General features: G+C 39.9%; 1 protein-coding gene across 2 annotated transcripts in view; it reads right to left on the bottom strand.

The window, feature by feature from the left end:
• Positions 1 to 1,758: 1,758 nt before the first annotated feature.
• Positions 1,759 to 24,150, bottom strand: part of STK38 (serine/threonine kinase 38) — a 38,946-nt gene continuing 16,554 nt past the window's right edge. For both annotated transcript variants that reach the window (XM_058554490.1, XM_058554489.1), the window contains exons 6-14: positions 20,489 to 20,612; positions 18,046 to 18,200; positions 14,038 to 14,140; positions 13,123 to 13,184; positions 6,906 to 7,023; positions 5,698 to 5,821; positions 5,401 to 5,496; positions 4,285 to 4,379; positions 1,759 to 3,801 (exon numbers count right to left, since the gene is read on the bottom strand). In XM_058554490.1, coding sequence (XP_058410473.1) covers positions 3,671 to 3,801; positions 4,285 to 4,379; positions 5,401 to 5,496; positions 5,698 to 5,821; positions 6,906 to 7,023; positions 13,123 to 13,184; positions 14,038 to 14,140; positions 18,046 to 18,200; positions 20,489 to 20,612 — 1,008 coding nt within the window. In that variant the 3' untranslated portion in view covers positions 1,759 to 3,670. The remainder of the gene's footprint in view (positions 3,802 to 4,284; positions 4,380 to 5,400; positions 5,497 to 5,697; positions 5,822 to 6,905; positions 7,024 to 13,122; positions 13,185 to 14,037; positions 14,141 to 18,045; positions 18,201 to 20,488; positions 20,613 to 24,150) is intronic.

The raw sequence follows: 24,150 nt of genomic DNA, 5'->3' as shown, positions 1-24,150 counted from the left end.
AATGAGCGCAGAGTGTTCTCATTCACAGCTCCATGCCTGTACCATAGCACAAAACCATACCTAACAGCCTCCAAAATCCTAGCCTGCTCACATTCCCCTCTGCCAAATTACTGCTACTTAAAAACATCTCTGGGAAGCTTCCCAACTCTAGGTTGGCCTAACAGTACTCTGTTACATCAACACTAATACAATAACTTTACAGTTGGTGCTGCATTCTGTTAAGCTACGTGGTGGGTAGGAATGCTCAAACTGATCCGTGGTTCAGAACCAGGGTGGGCTCCCTACTGCAACCCCACAGTGCCTAGTATTGAGCTCTGCATATCATGGATGCTTAGATGTTCTCTGAAAATATGCCTGAAAAAGCATCATGGAGGCTGTTTTTAAGTCAGTGTTGGCTTTGATAGATCATTCCAGTGAAATGTATGCTACCCAGTAAAGGAAAATACTATTCACTGAATCCTTTTGGGTTCAATAAAAATCATTTGGGTTACACAGAGGCCCAGGAGAGACAAACAGGAGAAGGTGATCCAGGAAATATGTTTTTCAAGGAAACAATTCATAGAAAAAGTATTAGCAATCAATGGCAGAGGATTTCTGTTATGCCATCTAGATGAGTTTTGAAATATGCAACCTGCTGTTCAGAGCCTGAATATTAACCCCGAAGGAATTCATTTGTATCTTACTTTTGAAAGTAATTCTAAAAATAAACAGGTATTGAAGAAAATTTTGATGCACTTCTGAATCACGACATCAGTATTCAGTTTTGTTTTAGTATGCAGCACAGTTAGATTATTTTCTAACTCCCGCTAAGAGAGTAGGAAACAGAATATCTGTGAACAGGACCAATATTGCGCCAATGGTTCCTAACATGTTTCTTGAAACCCATGAGCCTTGGAAGGAATACACATTCTGGCTGCATTTAGCCTCTCTCTGCCTGCAGTTCCTATCCTAAATGGTCTTTGCCCCTTCTTTCCTCTGAGGCTCCTTTCTCTACCCAGAGAAGGGGCTAAGTGGGACCCCATAGGCCTCCTCAAATACACAACATCCAGAGACTGAACCCTGCTCTGGTGGACCCGGCCAAGGGAGTCTGTGAGATTCCTGGTTGACCCCAGGCTGGAAAAAAATGGAGCTGGGGTGTAAACAGTTGTACAAAGGGTCCGCCAGTTGGCAGCACTTTTGTCAGCCGGTCTCCCCTCGGCCTTACTGCAAGGAGAGAGGCCACTGCCCTGTAACACTGAACCAGGTGGAAAGAGCACATACATGGGGCCGACAGAAGACAGTTTCTGTATATGGATGTCCATTCAGAAGACTTGTTCTCAGGGAACAAAAAAGCAGGTCCCAGCTTCCCTGAGACAGAAAAGCACTTTGCCTAAGATGGTGATGCAATGTTCCAATGGTTTGCAGACAAAGGGGATAAAAGAAGCCACCAGTACTCTGCCTCTTTGAATCACAAGTCACATTTGCTTTAAAACACATCACAGGGGCCGGTCCGGTGGCGTAGCGGTTAAGTGCGCACACTCCGCTTTGGCGGCCCAGGGTTCACAGGTTCGGATCCCGGCGCGCACCGACGCACCACTTGTCAGGCCATGCTGTGGCGGCATCCCATATAAAGTAGAGGAAGATGGGCACGGATGTTAGCCCAGGACCAATCTTTCTCAAGAAAAAAGGGGAGGATTGGCATCGGATGTTAGCTCAGGGCTAGTCCTCCTCCCCAAATAAATAAATAAAAAATAAATAAATAATAAAACACATCACAGATTTACACTAATGTTTTCACACAGTTTATTCAGAAGTTTCAAAGTTAAAATGTGGGCATTTTCCCCTAAAACAAACCATCACCTGCCACTCCCCAACACACAGACTATCACCACTCTCATAACTTCTCTTTACCCTTGCTTACCACACACTCTTGCAAAACACGTGGGGGTCAAGACCCCAACTATTGAGTAATAGAAAGAAACTAGCAAGTTGCACAAAAGAATCTCATTTACTTCCTTTTCACTAACAGACCATGAATGAAAGATTACGAGGCAAACACATTACCTTCATCCAAAGTTAATAACTCCCTAATATTCTTCTTTTTCTTCCTCTCAGACATTAAAACCCAAAGCAGTTTCATTCACTGCTATAACTTTGATACTCCATGTTTCTTTTCTGTATGGCTAAGCAGGACATACTTTCCTTTCAAAGCTGATCTTGACCTCAAGACTAGCGGAAAGCAGTCTCCCAGTTACAGCCTGGCCATGACACTCTGCAACAGGCAAAGTTACACACAGGTGCAAATGATGCTTTAAGAGTTATCAAAATTTTTAAAAGTAATAATGCATTAATATGGAGACTCCATATTTTTCTGACACAGCAAAATTCCTCTAAAGGTGGTGGCAGCTGTAAAAGAGAAGGCACTTTGTGCTAAAATTCAGAGGGTCTCTCATGAGAGAAAGCCACAGCAGAGAGGCCTGGGCAGCCCAAGCTGCAGGCGGCCCTTTAAGGTATAGAAGAGCATCCCCCAGAAAGGCATCTGCAAAGGAAAGATTTGTAATCATGATTCCAAGGCAAAATGGTTACTTAAAGTTGGGAGAGGAGAAATACCAGGAGAGAAGACAAAACACAGTTGCACCGAAGACTGAGGAGTGAACTTTACAAGCACTTGTAGGCTGGCTCCGCACGTTCTATTGGGCTGGTTCCTTCACCACTTCCCAGGAGCTTCTAGAGCCCGAGCAGCACCTTAGCCAAGAGGGTGCCAGGCCTCCTGCCTCTGCCTGGGCTCTCCTTGCTGTGTTCCCAGGAATAAACCAAGTTCCTCTTGGCAGCACTCGCAAGTACTGCTGGTCCATGGCAACATCTGTCTTAGGGATTTTCTGAGACAGCCGTGAAGAGAAAGTGAGGGTTTTCCAGGTGATCCAGGACTCCTTGGCAATGCCCAGTGGCTTTTCAGGCCTTCCAAGAGTAATAATGGATCAAGCTGCTATCTCCCCATCAACACTCAGAAAAGCAGCATGAGTGTTTTAGATGGGCGGGACGAGAAAAATCAATGGATTGAGGGTCTTTATCCTAGTACCATAAATAAAGTGCACCATGAATGGAGGCTATAAAAAGCCACTTGCCCAAGGCCGAGGTAAGGGGGGAAACTACCACCATCACCACCCCCTCAGAGGATGGTGGGTCATTTCCTTCAGCCAGAATGCTGGCTGCTGAGGCTTTCCTTATTGCTTTATTTCCTGTACTATGGAAATTTTAGCTGTCAAGAAAAAGAAATACTTGGTGGGTTTGGCAGAAAGCATGTCACAAAGTGACAGGAATTGGCTGATATTTGCTAAGTATATGTTACAATCTCAATAATGTTAGATGATGGCTGTCTTTTCCCCTTCATTCTGATGAACTTAGGAAAACTCAAGTTTTTTAAAACATCTATCAAATTGGCTCGTGATGCTTCCAAAGAAGCAGGACAGCTGTTTCTGGCCGAGGGAGTGGAAAGAGTTGTCTTTGTTCTGCAGCTTTCCAGATGCATATGGAAGAGAATCCACTTACTATCACATTTCAGGAGAATTTACCATGACATATTGGTGGGTTCCATAAACTTCTTGGAAGCTCTTTCAAAAGAGTGTATGAGAGGAAAACCGTGATGTTGTACAAAGAACTCTGCTCCATCTAGGATTCCATTTCAAGGATACTATTTTGCTGCTTTCATGTAGGAAGGTATTGCCCCCCGCGCAGTCAGGCCCTCAAAGCGCTTGTATGTGTAATTGATGAAGACCCAGTCTTTGTTCTTGTAGTCAGTCTCAGGGTGATTACTTGTTGCCACTGGGAAAGAAATAGATGTAAGAGTTGACTCACTGCCTTACCCAGACAGACTACTCAGCACCGAAGGCATGACATTCTCAAGAACATAGTCAGTTTCTATTTGGGAAAAGTTATTTTTCACTCTGTGACTTTCCTACATTTGCTTGCCTATGTTCTTTGAACCTCATATTTTTCACAAATATTTTGAAAGTTTTATTTCCCTATTTGTGTCATCAGGTTATCTAACCTTTAATTTAATAACAACAAAAGAACATCTTTGTGATTTACCCATCCAGTTGAGCGGTCTAAACACGGGAGTTTGTATTCATTTCCCACTCGACAAGGCCTCACTGCCACCCAGTATGAGCACTGGAAAAATACTTACAAAGAACTCGAAGAACTGAATTTCCCTCCATGTTCTCTACCCTAATTTGTAAACGTCATCTGAAACTGGGGGGAAATAATGCACTTATAAGGCAGCAGGAGGCAGTTTGGTGGTATTACCTGTTGGCTTAAGAATATCAGATTCTGGAAACTCATCGAAGTTTGAGGTATCATCAATGCTTTTGATTTCAATAGATATTGCAGCAGGTCTCTCTCTGCCAAGAATAGACATGCCAAAAATTACTATGGTTAGTAATCATACGGATCATAACCAAGTCTTTCTCCAAAACAGACCCCTGGTCTGACATGGGAAGACTATTCACTGGCAGGCAGCATTTATTTTCTCTGCAAAGCTTACGACCACTGACCAACCAAGCCAACTACATCTAAACAAAATAAATTATGATGAAAAAATATAAATATTCATAGCTAGGAAGAAAGACAAAAATAATGAGAAATTAAAATCCAAAGTTAATGCACTCCCCCTGACAACCTGCCCTTGTCTGCTGAAAAGGGAAACTGAACCTCTTAAGTGTCCCCTCATGTAGGCCTCTGGCCGCCTTCTACCAGAGGTGCCAGTGAGTAGGATGGCTAAAAATGCGCCACAAAGGAGGCAGAGGTAAACATCACCAGGATGCAAATCAGAACACAATTATGAAAGAGATGACAAATTCTTCATCTTCAGCTTAGCAACCAGTGAATGCTGAGGAGGAAGGTCTGGGACAACAGCAGGCAGTGCAGGCTCTTGTCACCACTGACAGCACTCTACAACCCCCACCAGAACAATTTCCACTCTCCGTCACCACTCCCCTCTGTACCACTCCCTACCCCAATCCTTCTTGCACTCCTGTCTTCCTTCTCTCTCTCTCCCACTAACAGCCCCTACCCTGCGGGCAGGGACAGTGCTGCTGGTGGCCCCCAACACTAGAGCGTAGAGAGGTTGGTGTGTGCCAGGTAAAAGCAACAGCAACGTGCTTCCTAGATGCTCCCTTCACCATGGAACCCAAGTTCACTTCACTCTGGAAATAACGGCTGGCTTCAACATACCCCATGGCACATGGCCAACAGGAAGCCCCAACTCTCAATCCCCACCATGAATGAAAATCAGGAAAAGATCCTAAATTTCTAAGAAGCTCTCTTCTCTTACTTGGCTTGCCAGTAATGGTGCTTCCAAGATAGTATTAAGCAAACTACAGCCTTTCTGAAATAATCCTGAAAGCTTTTATATGGATATACCTGATATGTTCCCAGTCAACGCCTTCAAAAAAAGAATTATTTTTGATTTCCTCAACTCCAGGGGCTCCAATTCTATGTTCCCATTCACAGCAGAATCTGGAAAAGACAGAGGCCTTTCAGCATACCTCAAGTAGTCTCTTCAGAAAAAGAAAAGGAATAACCTCCCTTTTTTTCAAAGAGAGGAAGGGGAAGAAGGAGGGGGCAGACCCAGGAAATAATGAAAGTTAAAAAAAAAATGGATTCACTCTTGTCAAAAAGCCTAAGTAGGGGGCAGGGGAGATGTTTTCCAACTGATACCTCAAAATTAGATCCTTGGCTTTCTCAGAGATAGGAACTTCTGGAGGAAAAGTCAAAGTTTCTTTCCAGTTCATCACCTTCTTATATGTCTCTTGCGGGGTCTCAGAACAGAAAGGTGGGTAGCCTGTAATAAAAAAGGAACTTCGGAGCTTTTACATCCCAGAACTTTGAATCTGACTAAGATTATTCTCCTTAATATGATTCTATGTATCTTTAATGATCCTAATGTCCCTCCCTTCATGACATGGGGGAAATGGACAGCATTTCCACTCATATCAGAAAACATCTAAACCAATTTTTCATTTTCCCCCAAACTTCTAAACCACTTCTGGTACCACTAGGGAGCCAGCCCACAGCTGAAGCTGGGAAAAGAAAGGAGGACATAAGTAGAGCTGCAGATGTGGGAATCACTGTGCCCAAAGAAGAAATGAAAGGACGAAACAGTATCATTAAGAAACGACTCCACACAAAAGAAACAACTCCATTCTAGGAATATCCTTATATGGGTCAAGTGCCAAACACGTTGAATAATAAAAAAGCATAGTTTATAAGTGACCACTATGCCTCTTTTTGAGAACTGCAGGCAAGAGGATAAATACTCACACACTGTATTACTCCACCTGCCCTCACAAAGATTACATTGTCTCCACAAGCATCCCTCCAATGTTCCCGAAGACAATGCAGCCAGATACCACACCAGTCATCTACACAGACTCCCTCGGTACCACCACAGAGATACTTACTCTCCTGGTGCTTTTGGGCACATGCCCACCCCCAGAGTGTCCCCTAAATACACAGACACACCATCCATACAAGAAGGAGAAAGGCCAGAGGGTTCCATGCTTTGAAGGCTTTGAGAGAAGGGAACAGCAAATAAGAAGTGTGTGTGAGGCAATGCCTAGTTCAAGTTCTCTGCATACAATGGATCTTTAATAAATGCCCATGACTGAAAGAGCTGCCAGATGGAGAGGATGAAAAAGTAGAAGAAAAACATGATAAATGATCAGCAAAGCAACCACAGGATGCCAGTAAGCCAGAGAATATGGTGGGATACATTTGATGGCCAAGAGTTTTCTACCTAGGAAACTTCACTTTGAAAGACAAGGGAAGGAAAGTGCTTAGATCACCCCCAACTGAAACAGTCTATTATCAATGTAAGAATCTTTCCTGGCTGCACAGAAAAAGCCCTCTGAAAGCATGCAACTTACCGATGAGCATCTCATACATGATCACCCCAAGCGACCACCAATCACAGAGCTTGTTGTACCCGGTCTGCATGAACACCTCGGGAGCAATGTAGTCAGGAGTGCCTACTGTGGAGAAGGCCTGAAACACGTACCACACGTCAGGGAGGCCCAGCAGGCAGGAGGGTGCCCAGAGTTCTGTTCTAGACACCAAAGGCTATAAGCACCACCTAGAGCTACCCACAAACTAAATAAGTGGGACGGCCCAGTAGCTTAATGGCAAATCTGATTTGCCAGAGCACTTCCAAAATGAACAATACAGCTTTGTCAGTGAGCAAGAGACTTTCCTAAATACAGCCAAAGCCCACACAGCTCACTAGGTCAACGGTATTTATCATCATAACCAGCACCATAATTTACTGAGCACCCAGTAAGTGCCAGGCTCTGTACTTCTTATGTGTTTATGAGCCCCTTTAGTCCTGACAAAACTCAGCAAAAAGGACCTTAATAGCCCAACTTTGCAGATAAAAAAATCTGATGCCCAAAACGACTTTGCCCAAGACCTCAGAACAAGTTAAGTGGCAGAACCCTGTTTGGAAATTAAATATCTTCCTTCAAATCATCCCTCTTTCCACTATATCCATTCTTTGATTTGAGAAGATCATAAAGGGAAGCTTTATTATCAAAAGCTAAAGTTATAGCCTATCGGTTAAAGACTTATAAATGTCTGTGTACTAAACTTAATCATTTATGTAAATAGTTCTCAGAGGAATATTTTCTAATTTATGTAATCTACTCTCATATACCAGGACTGCAATACTATGGGGAAGTATAGGCAAAGCCTTCCAACGTGTGCAGTGTTGGAGGTTTTAGCACATGGAAGACTTGAATCTAGGTGTTTTCATATAATTTCTAAAATTAAAAATACAGCTGTGTTGTCTTTAAAAATATTTATTAGGAAATACTGCAAATATACAGAAAAAAAAGCACAGACAATACAACACACGTGTACCCATTACCCACATTAAAGAGAAGTTAATAATCTGCCATATTTGTCTCAGATCGTTTGTCTTTTTAAAAGAAATGAAACTAGAGACAATTAAAGTCAGATAGTCCCTCTCTCCCTCCCCACGGAAGTTGCTGTGCTATGCTTGTATAAATATCTGTATAAATGACATAATATTACTTCTTATATATTTCCACTTCTAACAAAAGGCTTCATACTGTACTGCATTATCCTACAATGCTACAACTTGCTTTTTTCACTCAACATTATGCCCTTGAGATTTATTCATGTAGCTCTAGTTCACCCATTTCACTGCTGTATACAGTCATTCCATTACACAAGTCACAATGTTTTTTATCCATTCTTCTGTAAATGGACACTTATGTTGCTTCCAATGTTTCACTATGGAAAAGAACACTGAATAAACATTCTGTGACACCTCCTGGGCAATCTGCAAGAACTTCTCTAGAAGATATACTAGAAGAAGCATGGCTGAGTCTTGCGTTATGAGCATCTTCAACTTAATTAGACATCTTCCAATTGTCCTCCAAAGTGGTTACACCTATTTAAACAGCCCCAGTGGGGATGAGCTCCTGGGGTTCCACATCTCACCAACACTTGGCTTTGTCAGACTTTTTAATTTTTACCAATCTGATGAATATGAAATGGGATCTCGCTGTTTTAATTTGCATTTCCTTTATTTCTAGGAAGATTGAGTGTGTTCTCATATGTTAATTAGCCATCCAGGTCTTTTTTTCTGTGAATTCCTGTTCAGATCCTTTGCCCATTAGTTTTTTTTGTTGCATTATCTTTTTTCTTATTGATTCATAAGAATTTTTTATGAATCCAGGGCATTAATCCTGATTTAGGACATTAATCCTTTATAGTTTTACATAGTCTAAGTATCTTCTCCCAGTCTGAGGCTTATCATTTTTATTATGACTTTTTAAATGATGTAATATTTGTCACATAACAAAAAACATGTAATTATCAAATTATGAAGCATAATAGCAAAAATGGATACCCATGAGTTCAACTGAAGAACTGAAATATTACCAGTGTCATTAAAGCTAAATATGTACTCTCCCCAACTTAAAAAAGGATTTAATTGTGCCACATGTCGCTCTCTAAATGAGATCTTATTTACCTTTGGTTTTGAGCTTTGTAAGAAGAGTATCATTCTACATGCAGTCTTCTGCTATTTGATTTCTCCTCTCAATGTTTTGTTTCTAAAATTGATCCATGATGTCACATGTAGCTGGAGTTGAATTATTTTCACTGCTCTAAAATATTCTATTCCAGAATGTAACCATTTTCCTTTCAATGGACAATGGGTTATTTCCAGTTTTTTGCTATTATAAAAATGCAATAAACATTGTTATGCATTTCTCTTGATTCCCAGGTGCAAGAATTTCTCCAGGACACATGACTAGGGGCAGAATTGCCGGGTGGTAGAGCCTCCACATGAACTGTAAGATAATTCCAAAGTAGTTGGACCATGTGGCTTGTCTTTTCGTTTATGTCTTTCAAGATACAGAAGGGTTTTTTCCTCCTTTAAAATACTAAAATAAATCAAATTTTCCTTTATGATTTGTACTTCTTGTATCTTATTCAAGAACTCCTTCCTTACTCTGAGGTCATAAAAATATTGCCCTGTATTTTCTTCTAAAATTTTTAGTTTTATTTTCCGTCTACAATTTATTTCTATGCATACTGTAATGTAGGAATCCATTTTTTCCATATAGATAATTGTACATTATTTTCTTTTAAATACATATATTAAATAACATAAATGCCAATTGTTGTTTTTTGTAAAGCTTTAAAGTCTGAAACATGGATTGGGCCCTCCCCAAGAAACAGAAGTATTTTCATTCTAATTATAAAGATTAAGAAACTACAAAACCCTTCAATTTAGAGACTAGATTTATTCCAGCCAAGCTGAATGTTAAGTAAATCTTATTGATTCAAAGATTTTTATTATAAAACCAGAGATCTCCTGCCAAAGGAAAGTAATTCCTCCAAGATTCTAAAATGTTAAAAAACTCTGGGCGTTATAAATTACAGCCAACAGCAGGCTCAAATCTGTGAAATAAGGTAATGTTTTCACTCTGGGAACCAGAGTCCCACCTTAGGAACTCACTCTCATTTTCCTGCACTGGTAGTACCAGGTAGCAGCTATTTCTAATCTAGGGACTGCCCCTGCCCAAACTTTTGTCTGTTTTCCATATCCATGTGTCTTCTAACTCCAAGCTCCTAACACCTCAAATCTGTATCCTTCTTTTTCCTTTTGTCGTCTGGGTATTTATTGTGTCAGTTAGAGCTGCACTCTAAAAGAGCTTTGTTGGTTGTTAATAGTCATTTCAAACACATGATGTGTTCCAACTTACGATTTCATTTAGGATTTTAGGGGAAATAAAGCAATTTAATTTCCTACTAAATCATTTCCATAAATCCTACACTAAAAAAAATAAACTGACAAAGATAGATGTACTTCATCTCTTACCTCTGTGGTTTAATAACTTCAAGCTGACTCATACCTATTTCTTAATCAGTTACTGGGGCCTAAGGTTACCTAGAAGCAAACAGCTCTTTAAAACATTACAATATGATTTAAGCAGCCAAGGAGTGAAGCTAAAGCCTCTACTTTTTTCAGTGATTCTCAATGGACTGAAAAGTAACAAGCTCAGTGAGCCATGACATACGTTAGGCTTAACCTAGAGCAGTAAATTTTTTATTAAGCATTAACTAATATTAACCTTCCACTCGGTACTAGCTGAACGGGATCATTTACGAAAGGTCAAAAGCACAGGACTAACTGACCTTTTGAAGACTGAGAGGTCACTTTATTTTCTTCAAGTTATCAAAAGAGGTAGTATGAGGATGACCTTACCACTTTTCCATTTCTACTGTAGACAGAATAAAAAGGCAAGTACCTTAATCACAGCATGAGAACCTCCGTTTATTCAGATTTTTTTAAAAAACATTTTAAACTATTAAAGGACATTTAACTCCAAATACGGAAACTGTGAAATCTCCTTCCTCTAAGACGTATAAGTGGTTCCCAGTAAATCTGATATGACCCGTTGGTGCATGTCAAAGAGCATAAAGCTTATCTCAGAGTATAAGGATAATTTAAGGTATTTAAGCTTGATTACCTCAAAAATAAATATCAGCACAGTGGCCAAAGGTTAAATCTTGGCTTGCTTTAAAAAAACAAAAGACCACAGAAGATTCCTTACCTTTTGTTAGCTTCCAAAACATAGGTTAACATGAGTTTCTCAACAATGCAAGAGCTATTGTTTAAGAAATAGTCTCTTCGCTCGAAGGTCTCAACCTTCAGTGCACAGTAGAATCACCCAGAGTCCTTTTAAAAATCAGATACCCAGACTATATACCCCAAACTAACTCAATCAGAATCTTTGGGGTTGGGACCCAGGCATCGGCATATTCTGAAGTTCCCTAAGTGATTCCGATGTGCAGCCAAAGTTAAGATCTACTGTCTAGGAAGAGACATAATAGAAACATCTGACCACATTTGTTCCTGACATTCTCTAACCATCAACAAGCTATGTAAACAGTTTTTCAACCACATACAGAATTTAGACATTTAAAGAGTATCAGAGTTCTTAAGGGAAGAAGACTACGATATGACTAAACCAAACTTAAGTATCCCCAAGTTAATATTAGAAAAAGATATCAAAGATTAATTTCAGTTACTGCATTTCCAAAAGTGTTTGGTTTAAGTTAATGTCTCTCTCAGGGCCCAGGTTTAACGTAAAAATCATAATACTCAAAGCCTGGTCTAAGGCCCACCAATGGGCCTCAAATAATCAAAAAAATGTAAGCCTTTCCTTTGATTCTTTCTTAAACAATCCTACAGGCTTCCATTTTCACAAATGACTGACAGCTATTTACTAGCAATCTATAAATGAGTTATTAAGAATACTACAGAAAACTCTAATTCAGTATTTTACTAAGAGTCTGGCCAAAACACAATATTTAGCAAACCAGCCAAGTTACTTTTGTATACACTGACAAGCAGAAGTGCCACCCTTGGGCCAGCCCGGTGGCGCAAGCGGTTAAGTGCGCGTGCCCTGCTGCAGCGGCCCAGGGTTCGCCGGTTTGGATCCCGGGCGCGCACCGACGCACTGCTTGGCAAGCCATGCTATGGCAGCGTCCCATATAAAGTGGAGGAAGATGGGCACGGATGTTAGCCCAGGGCCAGTCTTCCTCAGCAAAAAAAAAGAGGACGATCAGCAGATGTTAGCACAGGGCTGATCTCCTCACAAAAAAAAAAAAAAAAAAAAAGTGCCACCCTTTCCAGATAATGCATGTGCATGATCATCATTCCAAGTTAGTCATAGTTTTCCACTGCTGCTATTCTTGCTTTCTAATGACCAAATGTTAGTTCAGCTTTACCATGATCAATTTCATTTGCTATGGGTTTCTAGCAAAGCCTAAGTATATAGTGATACACATTTTTATTATCTCTGGTCAATAATTTCCCAATAACTAGACACTGGGACATGTACATTGCACTTCAAATATGAACCAATGAATCAGAATAAAAGTTTGCCTAGAAGGCAATATTTCACTGGTAAATTTGTACTATTTAAATAACTTGCAACATACTATCAAGGTAAACGCAATAATGTTACTTATTTTTAAGCTTGTGGGGCATAATTTTATGTGTATATACTCAAATACTTATAAAGTAAATAATAAACATTCCCCTTAAATTTTTCTCCAATTTTTATCACCAAGTTCTTTTTTCTACCACAAAGTAGGAAAGGGTGGGGCAGGTAAATTGAGGAGTCTTGACTTCCCTAAGTGAATCAAAATTTTAAAAGTTTGAGAACCACTGCTCTTAAAGCTCTGGGTAGGTATTTGTAATTAGTTTCATTTTAAGAGAACTCCAGCTTAGAGGTAACATCCTTACAACCCAAAAATACGGAAAAGATGGAACAGGAAGAAAGGGGGTTGTCACCAATGTGAAAGGTCAGAATGAGGTCATCCACTGAAAATGTCACAACCAAAACAACCTAACATTATCTGCTCTCCTTCAGAAGATTACTTTTGGTGTTATTGACATATTGACAGTGCTCTATTAAGGTAACCTTAAAAGCAAGGGATAGATATGATGCAAACATTTATCAAATGAAAATTTATGTGCATATTTTTTGAACTTATTCATACTTAGTTTGTAGCATTTAAGAAGCCACAGATATTACTTACTAGCTGACGTCTATTTCTTTTCCAGGTTTCTGCTTTCCTTTTGGAATTCATGTTCTGGAAAGCTAAAAGTAGAGAAACCAAGTTCTAATCAAAGTTCAGACAGGAATGTTTACTACTTTTTTAGGTTCTGGTTCAAGCCACACAAGACCCTAAAAGTCTTGCTTTTCTGCCCATACAGCAATAACTCTGGATGACACATTTCCAGCAAGTCTATAAACCCAAATCAGAGGCTCTAAAGCATTAACTCAAAGCATCACACAATAAGAGTTGTAGGCAGCACTTCCACGTGGATCATGCAGCCAGAGAGGATACAGACAGGCAGGCCTTCCTCAGAATCACTCTCATCAGAATTCAGTCTCATCAGAAGCCAAGGTCCCAAAGTGGACCTAAAACATTCACAATCTCTCAAAATTACCATCAAACTTCCAAGAGTAGTAACTGTTACATAATCAGAGGCTTCTGAATTTATAATACATATTTGACACAAGCTTCTCTAGGATGAACTGCAATTTTACTACACAGTTTCAAGGGTTTGACAGTGCTTCAGCAAAAGAACACTCAAAAAGATAAATTTCTTTCTGCCACGACAGAAAGAAGCACCTAGGATAAATCTAATCTGGAGTTGTTCCCAGGACTTCTTCCTCTCCTACTTTTGCTTGCCTGCCCCATATTCATCCCCAGTAACCCTCTCAGCAGAGCTCCAAAGAAAGCTCTTTTTGATATCTGCCTTAACACACTTGGTAACACTCATCTTGCCTCACCATACAATACAGATCGCAAGGAAAGTATTTTTATTCTCTGAAGACTCATGCTGTGAGAATCTCCTAATCTGTCCTGCTTATTTTGGTTACCAGGGGAACAGCTCTTCTTGGCCCAGTTAAGGGATAAAAAGGCTACATCACTGTTAACACTTACTGAAATCACTGGGGAGGCTGTGGTTCAGATTCCTATAAAATTCTGTCCTATGTGCTTTTTTCAGTCCTGTGCAAAGGCCAAAGTCAGAAAGTTTCACATGGCCCTATAGGGAAGAAGAAACAAGGTAACAGAATGGATGAACATTCACTGATACTGAACAGAACATTATCTTCTCCAGCTCCTTGCAGTATCCATTACAGCTCCAAGCCAAAGTATGCTGCCTTTTTTTCTTTTATTACAAGGAAATACATATAACAGCAAATAAATTTTTAAAAGATCACCCCAAATCCTACTATACTAATAAAAGTATTTTAATTTTTGCATTTTATCTGTTTTTGTCCAAATATAAACTTTTAAACATAGTTGAATCCTCCATAGCATCTAAAGCTAATTTTACTACTTTTTTTCCCCTCCCCAAAGCCCCCGCACATGGCTGTGTATCCTAGTTGTAAGTCATTCTAGTTCTTCTGTGTGAGGCACCCCCATAGCACAGCAACTGACAGACAGGTGGTGTGGTTCCCTGACTGGGAAATGAACCTGAGCCACCGAAGCAGTGAGAGTGCCGAACTTTAAGCACCAGGCCATCAGGGCTAGCTCTTACTACTTCTTAAACTAACTCAATCAAATATTTCTCTGTGTTTCTATATGGTCTTCAAAATTACCATTTTTAATGTCTACATAAAATTCAAATGACTTAGTACATCATTGTTTATCTAACCATCCCCCTAATACTGGATGCTTACTCCATTTCTGATTCTTCACTCTCATGTAATGTGGATTATGAGCACCCCTGTGACCGAGAGAGGGCCTGACAGAGAGGAACAAATCTTTGTTCATATAGATAGCTTCCTCTCTTGAATTATTTCATTAGGATAAATTCCAAGCAGTAAATTATTTCAAAGACAAAGGGAATAAACTTAATTGCACAGTTTTTTTTTTTTTTAAAGATTTTATTTATTTTTTTCCCCCCAAAGCCCCAGTGGATAGTTGTATGTCATAGCTGCACATCCTTCTAGTTGCTGTATGTGGGACGCGGCCTCAGCATGGCCGGAGAAGCAGTGTGTTGGTGTGCGCCCGGGATCCGAACCCAGGCCACCAGTAGCAGAGCACGCGCACTTAACCGCTAAGCCACGGGGCTGGCCCAACGCAGTTCTTGATAAATGTTGTCAAACTGTATTCCAATCATAAGTCTCTAACTTTATCACTCTCTTGAAGGAAAACTCATACCTCCTATGAGCCAGGCACCATGCTTTAAATATGTTGTTTCATTTCTAACTCTTAAGCCACACTTCACAGACTCCAAGTCATTAAATGGCTTGCTGGTGAAACAGCAGAACCAAAGCCAGAAATCAATCCATATTCTTTCTCCCCAGACCAGGATTACATCTAACCTCTCCAACACCCTGATCTCATCTGGAAAATGGGGATAATGGTATCTTCCTGGCAGGAATGATGAGAATTAATGCATGTTAAGGCTCCTAACCTGGTGCTTGGCACATAACCAGCCCTAAGGAAGAGGTAGGTGTTTCTGGGGTGGTGAAATTTTAAGTAGATAAGGAAGTAAAACCAAAAATAGAGGAGAGAATCCCGATGATCTATACTGCTCAAGGTCACACAATTAGAAATAGTGTGGCCAAGGTTTGAGCCTCAATGACTTCAACATCTGTGGTCTTTCCATGACCCCATCTTCCTTCAGGACATCCTCAGGGCTTAACATACAAACTTCCCAGGGTACAAGGTTACAGAAGCTCTGCTCAGGTGGGTCAGGTATTATTTTGTTTTGTTTTTAAAGAAATCCCATTAGATTTGCTATGTGTGAGTGTGTGTGTGTGTATGTGCGTGTGTGCGTGCATGTGTGTGTGCAACAAGGTAAACTGCCAAAGACAGCTTTGAGCCTACTAACCTGGTATCTTTTTTTTCAGATTTGTAAATAACTTGTTCCACAAACTAAGCAACAGAGTTTAATTTACAGTTCTCATAATTGCATGTTTTACCTGGATACTTCTAAGAAAGAAGTGTGTCTTAAAAAGCAGTGCCTAGAGCCAATGCTATTCAAGCCTAGATTGTCAGGGAATTCTGTAGCTTTATTCTGAGCGTACAGCAGGAACTCAAAACTTCTACGTTTTCATTTCTGCAATCTATATAGCTGAACACATAAATGAGCTCACTTGTGAGAACATTTTTCTACAAGTGTGGGCTAGCATATGTACAAATCTACACCTAACAGGGTTCCCCACTCCTCAGCTAGATTGAGTCAAGTTCTTGGCCTTCAATATGTTTGCTGGACCTGAACCTAGACTACAGGGTACAACTAAGCCAGCAATGATACACCTGGGGTACATGACCAGGGCATCTGACCACATGAAGCAGAGCCAGTGCTTTATTGAAAATGTATCTGAACTTAATGACTCAATGTCATATACATCAACATTTTAAAAGCAGAATACCAAGCTATTTACTTTTAGGATTCTAACTGTATATAAATTATTGACACAAATAGAAAAGATATTGAAGCTATTATACCAAAACAGTGGTTATCTTTGAAGAATGAGATTATAGGTATTTTTCTTCTTCTTTTTTTGCTGAGGAAGATTGGCCCTGAGCAAAAATCTGTGCCCATCCTCCTTTATTTTGTATGTGGGATGCTGCCACAGCATGGCTTGATGAGTGGTGCATAGGTCCACACCAGGGGTCCACACCAGGGATCCGAACCTGCGAACCCCGGGCCACCAAAGCAAAGTGTGCAAATTTAACCACTACGCCACCAGGTCTCTATTTTTCTTCTTTATAACTCTCTGTATTGTTCAAATTCTCTATTATGTATGTGCATTATTCTTATAATGAAAAAAAAAGCTATTAACCAAAAGAAATTCTCTGACAAAGCTCCCAATCTCTTGAAATAGAAAGATAAAGGTTTTCAAAGAAAGTAAATCAAAACTTCAGGTTTTTCAAAATGGCAAGAATGTCATCAAAAGACAGCAAGAAAGAAAAATACCCTAGGAATTAAATTTACTTTTCCACTTAAAAGAAAAATTCAGTCAAAACAATCCTGTGTAGCAGAATAGAACATTCTAGAATTTTAGAGCTGGAAGGGACTTTGGAGCTTCTCTGGATCAATACATATATTCACTTTATAGATAAGTAAGGTCCAGATGGTGGAGAGACTTGCCAAGGGGTATCCAGCAGTGTAGCAACACAAGGATTCTCTTCTAATTTGCTGTGAGCTTAAGAACCAAGGAACTAAGCTCATGTGCATGTCGAAAGACAAATATAAAGAAGTCATTAAACGGGCCAGCCCCTGGCGTGGTGGTTAAGTGCGAGCGCTCTGCTGCTGGCGGCCCAGGTTTGGATCCCAGGTGCACACCGACGCACCACTTGCCAGGCCATGCTGTGGTGGCGTCTCACATAAAGTGGAGGAAGATGGGCACGGATGTTAGCCCAGGGCCGGTCTTCCTCAGCAAAAAGAGGAGGATTGGCATGGATGTTAGCTCAGGGCTGATCTTCCTCACCAAAAAAAAAAAAAAGAAGAAGAAGCCATTAAAGAGGTTGAGCAGGACTCTTCTTTAAGCAGAGGGCATTTGATTTGGAACCTGAACTTTGTGACAGATTGTTGTCGTTTTTCCTCACTTCCTGGTTCTTGGCTAGATTCCTCCTCAACTGATGAGGCTGAGCAAGAGAGAGCTTCTCCACAGGTGCTGCATTAGGATAGTCAATTATACGCTAAGAGAAGATGATTATCTTTGGCTTTATTACAAAATAACCTAAATCAATTTTACTCTGAATCATTTTCAAAAATGTCCTTTGTTTTTAAGAGGAACATTCAAATTACAGAATCATAAGCCTTTCAGAGAAAGGAAGTAACAACAAACTTACCTGTAAAAAAAGAGAAAAATATACAAGGTAGTTCACGGCTCCCCTACTGTGATTACCACAAGCAATACAGGTGTTAAAGCAGAGGCTGCTCAGATCCGTAAATACACACTGGTCATGCCACTACCCCCCCAGTACCTTGCTGTCCAGGAGAAGGTTGTCTGGTTTGATGTCTCTATGGATGAATCCAAGCTGGTGAATGGAGTCTATGGCTAACACTGTTTCTGCTATATAAAACTGAGTCTCTTCTTCCGTCAGGGTGTCTTTTTTCATCAATAGGGTCATCATGTCCCCTGGAAACAAGATACAAACCCACCACACACACATACACACACACACAAAACAACACACGAATAAGTGCCAGTTTTCAAATTTTCAAATATGTCTTCCCTATCTGCCAATATAAGGCAATGCTAAACAGCTCCAGAGAGTGACCCACACTGCCAATATGGGTGGAAACGCTAAGTAGTTTCTAACACTTAAAAGGTAAAATTCACAGTCACGAAGAGCAAAGCACTTTCACCTAACCTAACTGATGCTGACCACTAAGCTGTGATTTCCAATTTACTCTGGAGAGAAAAAGGAAATTTCTCTCACGCTAAAAGAAAAAAAAAAAAAAAAGTAAATTTGTTTAGGATAATTTTTTGGTTGTGGAAAAAAGACTATTTTACTTTTTACTTTGTCTGTACAAATATCTGCAAACATCTCTACACCTAGAACCAAAGGGCTGTCACACAGGTCGTACTGCCATTGTAGAGGGAGGCTGACGTGCCAAACAAAAACGTCAACATTTGGGAAGGCTAAAAACAAGCTCTCCGATTTCTATTCACAAAACACTAGAATATAAGCAAATAAAAAGGTGGGATTTAGGTAGAAAAGGGTTAGTCAACGAAAGCTACAAAGGAAGTGACAATGCTACATACTGGAATGTGTGACAGCTGCCTCCCAAAAGCGCACACTGGACACCTCCCAAGATCAGTGGGGTTTTTCTCTCCAGTGTTTTGTTACAGGTATTTAAATACACACCAAGATACTTTATGCAACTTTTACAACACAATACCAGTATTTTAGCAGTTAAAAGGTAACCTCCTTAGTTTTCTGCAGAGTCAAAATTTATTATTTCTGCTTAATACCAGCAACATAAAATGGTGAAAAAAAATTCTGATCCTAACTCAATGGTTAGACAAAAGCAAAGCAAAGAAAATATGTGTAAGTAGTTTAAAGCTAAGAGAAATAGGAAAGATTCAGTTTAGATTTCATATAAAGCCGTTTATGTTAGAAAACAAGGAAAAGAGAAAGAAACCTCTGATTTTAGTAGAGCCTCATGCTTCTTTTTGAATTTCATTTCATTTGTAATTTTGGGGTAATTTTTGTATTCTTAGAGAAAAGTGGGTACTTTACCTTCAGGCAAACACTAAACCATTTATTAAAATGCTCTCTGTTTTGACTCAAGACTTGAAAAATATGATTCTATAATCATTCCTGGAAGCCACATATTCAATCTGGAGGCACACCAGAGTCACAGGGGTGGTGCACTCAGGCCGGCTCTAAGGTAGCTGTGTGGTCTTAGCGCTGTGGCCCAGGAGAGCAGCCAATGGCCTCACCTGTGCGAGCTTGCCCAGATGTTCAGAGAGCTCAGGCCAGATGGTATATGGCTCGGCAGGCCAGCTCCACCGAGTGCAAAGGGCAGGGTCCAGGAGACATGAGAAGCTATGGAAGATGGTGCATGTAAGGTTTGAGGAGACACATGTCAAGGGGCTGGTGACTGAGCTGGTTCTAACTCCTAATTAAGAACTAGTATTTAAATGTTAAAAAGTTTCTCCTCATTCTACTAGACAGACTTTTTTCTAACTTCCATCAATTGTTAATAAAAAATTATTGATGACCCTAGATCTAAACTAAAGGTTGTCACAAGATCAAAATATTACGCCACAATTATATTTGCTTTGCTATAGAAACAAAAAAGAAAAAGTTTTCTTTTTTTCCCACCAATGTTTGCTCACGGTTCATCCGCTCACTGGGAAACAGACTGTGTTCCCAGAACAGATGGTATATTCTGATCTAGGTTTTCTTTGCAGCTGTGCTTAGGAGATGCACATGCTGAGTTACATAAAACTTGAAATCTCAGAAATGAGACACAATTCTGGCTACTAATATAGGTAATGAGAAATCCATTCCTTATTAATATAAGTTATAGAAAAAGAAACAAAAACGTTGAAGCAAAAGAACATCATAGCTTCAATTTTGTCACTTGGGTAACTGACTATACATGATTCCCACTGACAGGAGAGCAGGCAGAGTCCCTAGTCTTATTCCTATACATTTAAAAAGAAAAAGAAAAGAAAGAAAGAAATGACCATCTGAAATCATGAGAATGAATGAGAAGGTTACTTTCACAGCACTAAGAATTGTGGAAAGGCACCTCAGCACAAGACAGGTTACTGACCTCCTTTACAGACCTAAAAAAGATACAGAAAGCAACTTTGTGAGCACGATTAAAAGTAGAAAGGAGGGTTAATTGATGTGAAAGAGAAACCACAGAACAAAAAGGAAAAATGACCTTTCATCGTCAAGTAATTACCTCCAGGCAGGAACTCCATGATTAGGTAGAGGTTTAGCTTATCCTGAAAACTATAGAACATTTTCACAACCCACAAACTGTCTGCCTCCACTAGAATGTCACGCTCCGCACGAATGTGGCCAACCTGGAGGTATATGCATTTGATTAATGACAAGCCTTGCTCTGAGACTGAATATTTGTTTAAACAATTTAAATACTGTTTTGAGTAACAAATTGTGGTGATGCAAAAGATCTAATTTATACTTAGGCAAACCTGCTAACTCAAAATTGACAACATTTGACTTGAAGGTGTTCAGTGATAAAAACTTCAATGATGAAAGGCTTTAAAAATGGCAAAATGAATGGTCTGAATGCAAACGGCAACTGTAACAGTGCTATAAATTGAACCTCTGATTAGTTAGAATTACCATTCTTTTGCATATCTTTTGTTCTAATAATCTTTTACGATAAAAATAAGTCCTCAAGATGAGACTCTCTCAACAAGTCCTGTTCATGTCTGCAATGATATCTGTGATGATGGTGCCCTGGCTGACAATTCTAGAATGTGTACTCAATCAATTCTTACTGAATTAAAATATAAGAAGACCTAAGAAAAGTTATAGATTCAAATTTATGACATTTCCAGTTTTCTACTTTTACTGAAACATCTAGCTAAGGAGATCAAGTTGCCGAAGGTTTGGGAGAACTGGTAGAATTACTTCATTAAAATGTTTTATTATCAAATTTACCTTATCTACTTTAAATAAATAATAGTCATCAAAACACTGCTGCATATTATCAAATCCTGCCCCCTCTCCTCTTATACAAATGTCACAAGATGCAAAGCCGGGTTGAATGAGGTCTAAATTTATTAAGACCCAGTCCAGTCCTTAACAGAGGTTTTGGTCTTTACACCCACTACAGGGCTTGAGTTCTACAGTATGGGCAGAGGTGAGGATGTAACAAGGTTCACAAATTGGTACTTCTGTTGGCAAACTCAGCCCGTGGTTGTTGTCTTGTTTGATACAATGTTCTGCATGCTTGTTTGTTTTATTGGAATGTCTTTATTGAAAGCCAGGCACTTTCTCTTCCATATGGACACAGAACCCCACCCCTCTCTCCTGTCTTACACCTACACTGCCCCATTCTTGCATGCTAACTCCCATGGGCCTGAAGGCATTTGAGTATACATATTTGAGTTTTCAGTCTCTACTAAAATTTTTCTTTGGTATATTTTTAAATAGCCTCAATGTGGCATAAAACTTACATTTTTACATCTCTACTTACAGTATGAGGGTGGGAAAAATGGAAGCTAAGGGTGATAAGGAATAGTGCTATGAAATCATGAAGAAGCTGAATAATGCATCTGCCTTTACTTGGCTTTAATACAGAAGCAAAGCTTTTGGGAAATACTAATGCCACTTGCTGAACTGCAGCCGTAGCTATGATCCAGTCATTACCAGACACGAAGACTGTACAAGGCAGCCTTCACCTGCCTCTGCTTCCCCTGGCTCCTGTTAAGGCCTCTATCTACCGCAGGGAGCCAGAGAAAAGCACACTAATCTTACCACTTGTCACTCACCTTAGAAGACAGAATGGCGACTGCAACATTCCCTGATTTGTCCAGAGGAAAGCTACAGTCACCGTGAGCACACCTTGCCTTTCTCTCCTGGAGCTGAAACAGCAGCCAGGAACCTCAAGATCTAGGAGTGGAGCCAGGCGCATACAGGGTAAGGGAGGGAAGAGCCAGAGGTGCAGCCCACACCAGAGGTTCCCCTTCCCTGTTCCATAAATATTTAATGGCATGGGGAATTATGTGCTAGTTGCTATCCCGGGCACTAGGAAAGCAGACATAAAGTCAGTCTTCTGCTCCATCCTAAGACTACACTGGCATCACAATTGGAGGTTTTCCTTTTGCACTGGAAGAGATACGTGAAGAAAGCAGCTAAATGCTGGTCTCTTATCCTTTAAAATTTATTTTCCAGGTAGCAGAAATTTCCACCCTGTGGGACAGAATAACAACCTGAACTCTCAGTGGGTAGCTTTAATTCCTGTTCAGTTTAGTAAAAGCAAACAAAAAACTTTTCCTCTGGATAAGGCACCTATAGCTACAAAAAGTGAGCCTCTGAATCTAAACTTTGTCAGCCCTAGCCAAAGTGACTGATTTGTACTGGTCTACTTCCACTCGCACCTAGCATGAACCTGCTGCAGGCTTCTTCAAGACGGCTGACCCAGGCAGAGCTCTGTGGCCAGAAACTTTAACTAGACCACACTGAGATCAAACCTAGGGAGTTGAGTCCATCAGCAAGGTAAGCTAACAATGAATTTAATGCATTTAAAATCCTAATTCTAACAGACATTTCCTTTACTTTCGTGTAGAAAAATTTTAGGAATTGATTTTGAAGAAGGAACAATATTTGAGAAAATGTTTTTACACAATATGGTTGGGTCATCCTCTGCTACCATGCTGGGCAAACGGCCCATGCTATGAAGGATGAATAAGTAAAAGTCATGGTGTGTACTTCTCTTTACAATTTTATTCTGAATGCTAATTATTTGATAAAGGTCTTGAGCCTTGGTTAAAAGTATAGGAAATATGTCTAGTAAAAATAAAACTTATTTGTGAAATACAAAATATACTGTCTAATCAATATGGTTTTACATTTTCCTTTTCAAGATTAACCAAAACTATTTCAGTGCCTACACCAAGACCAGACACTAATTTTTAGATAATACACAAATAGGGCTGTTGTGCATTTTGAATAAGGCTGGTGTTAGCATAAACTATAGTGTCTGAAGGTTTACTGCCAGGGTATTTGATACTGTCAACCGAAATTCCTGGGAATCTAAAGCTTCTGGGTAGCGTATGAAAATTAAGGAGAAAATAAAAATTCCTAATTTTGAGCTGGCACTTAAATGAAGGGCAGAGAAGCCTGAGTGATTATACACCTCCTCTCAAGAGGCAGAGGATTGGGTGCGGGGCCAGTCTCCATCCCCGCTCTTGTGCTCTACATCTGGAGCTCTCCTGGCCACAGGCCTCTCTTTGCCCTCCTGATCTTTCACAGGATATTTGCAGGAGTCACCCACTACAATCTGTTCTTAAGCAACCAGCTAAATTAAACTAGATTTAAAGAAAGTCTGCATTTTGTTTTTAATACACTGTCCAATACTTAAAATCTTACTAATTTTGCATAAAGTACTTATCCATCTTATAAATCTATTTGCAAAGTAGGCTCAGGTTTTAGAAAGTGTTCTTAATCATTAAAGGAGAATTTGCATTGCTCTGCCATTTGCATTATATGTTTTCAAATTCATTCAGAAAGAAGACTGGTCTCTTTTAGGTAGTGATGGACTACTCAGAAGACCCAACTTGAGTTTGAGTGTACAGAATGAAGCATATTAAGATACATTTTAGATTGGAAATTCCAAATGCTAATTCCTAAGCCTCAGTTCTAAGGTCTATATACAATTTCCCTCTCTCAGCATTCAGTAAGGAACACACTACCACAGCAAGTATGACTTCCGGAAAAAGCTCCTCATGACAAGAACACGTTGTGATCAACTGGGAGACACAAACAGCAGATGCTTCTCTAATAGGCTTTCAACTTTGAGAAGACTGCACATAACGTACAGGCATTATTTGTACTTTTAAAATGTATGTAACCGCTTCTTTGTTGGGGAAA

The sequence above is a fragment of the Diceros bicornis genome, chromosome 14 (assembly GCF_020826845.1).
Source record: "Diceros bicornis minor isolate mBicDic1 chromosome 14, mDicBic1.mat.cur, whole genome shotgun sequence".
In the NCBI taxonomy this organism is placed as follows: domain Eukaryota; kingdom Metazoa; phylum Chordata; class Mammalia; order Perissodactyla; family Rhinocerotidae; genus Diceros; species Diceros bicornis.
Note: the sequence above shows the minus strand (reverse complement) of the source record. Positions and strands in the feature narration are given on the sequence as shown.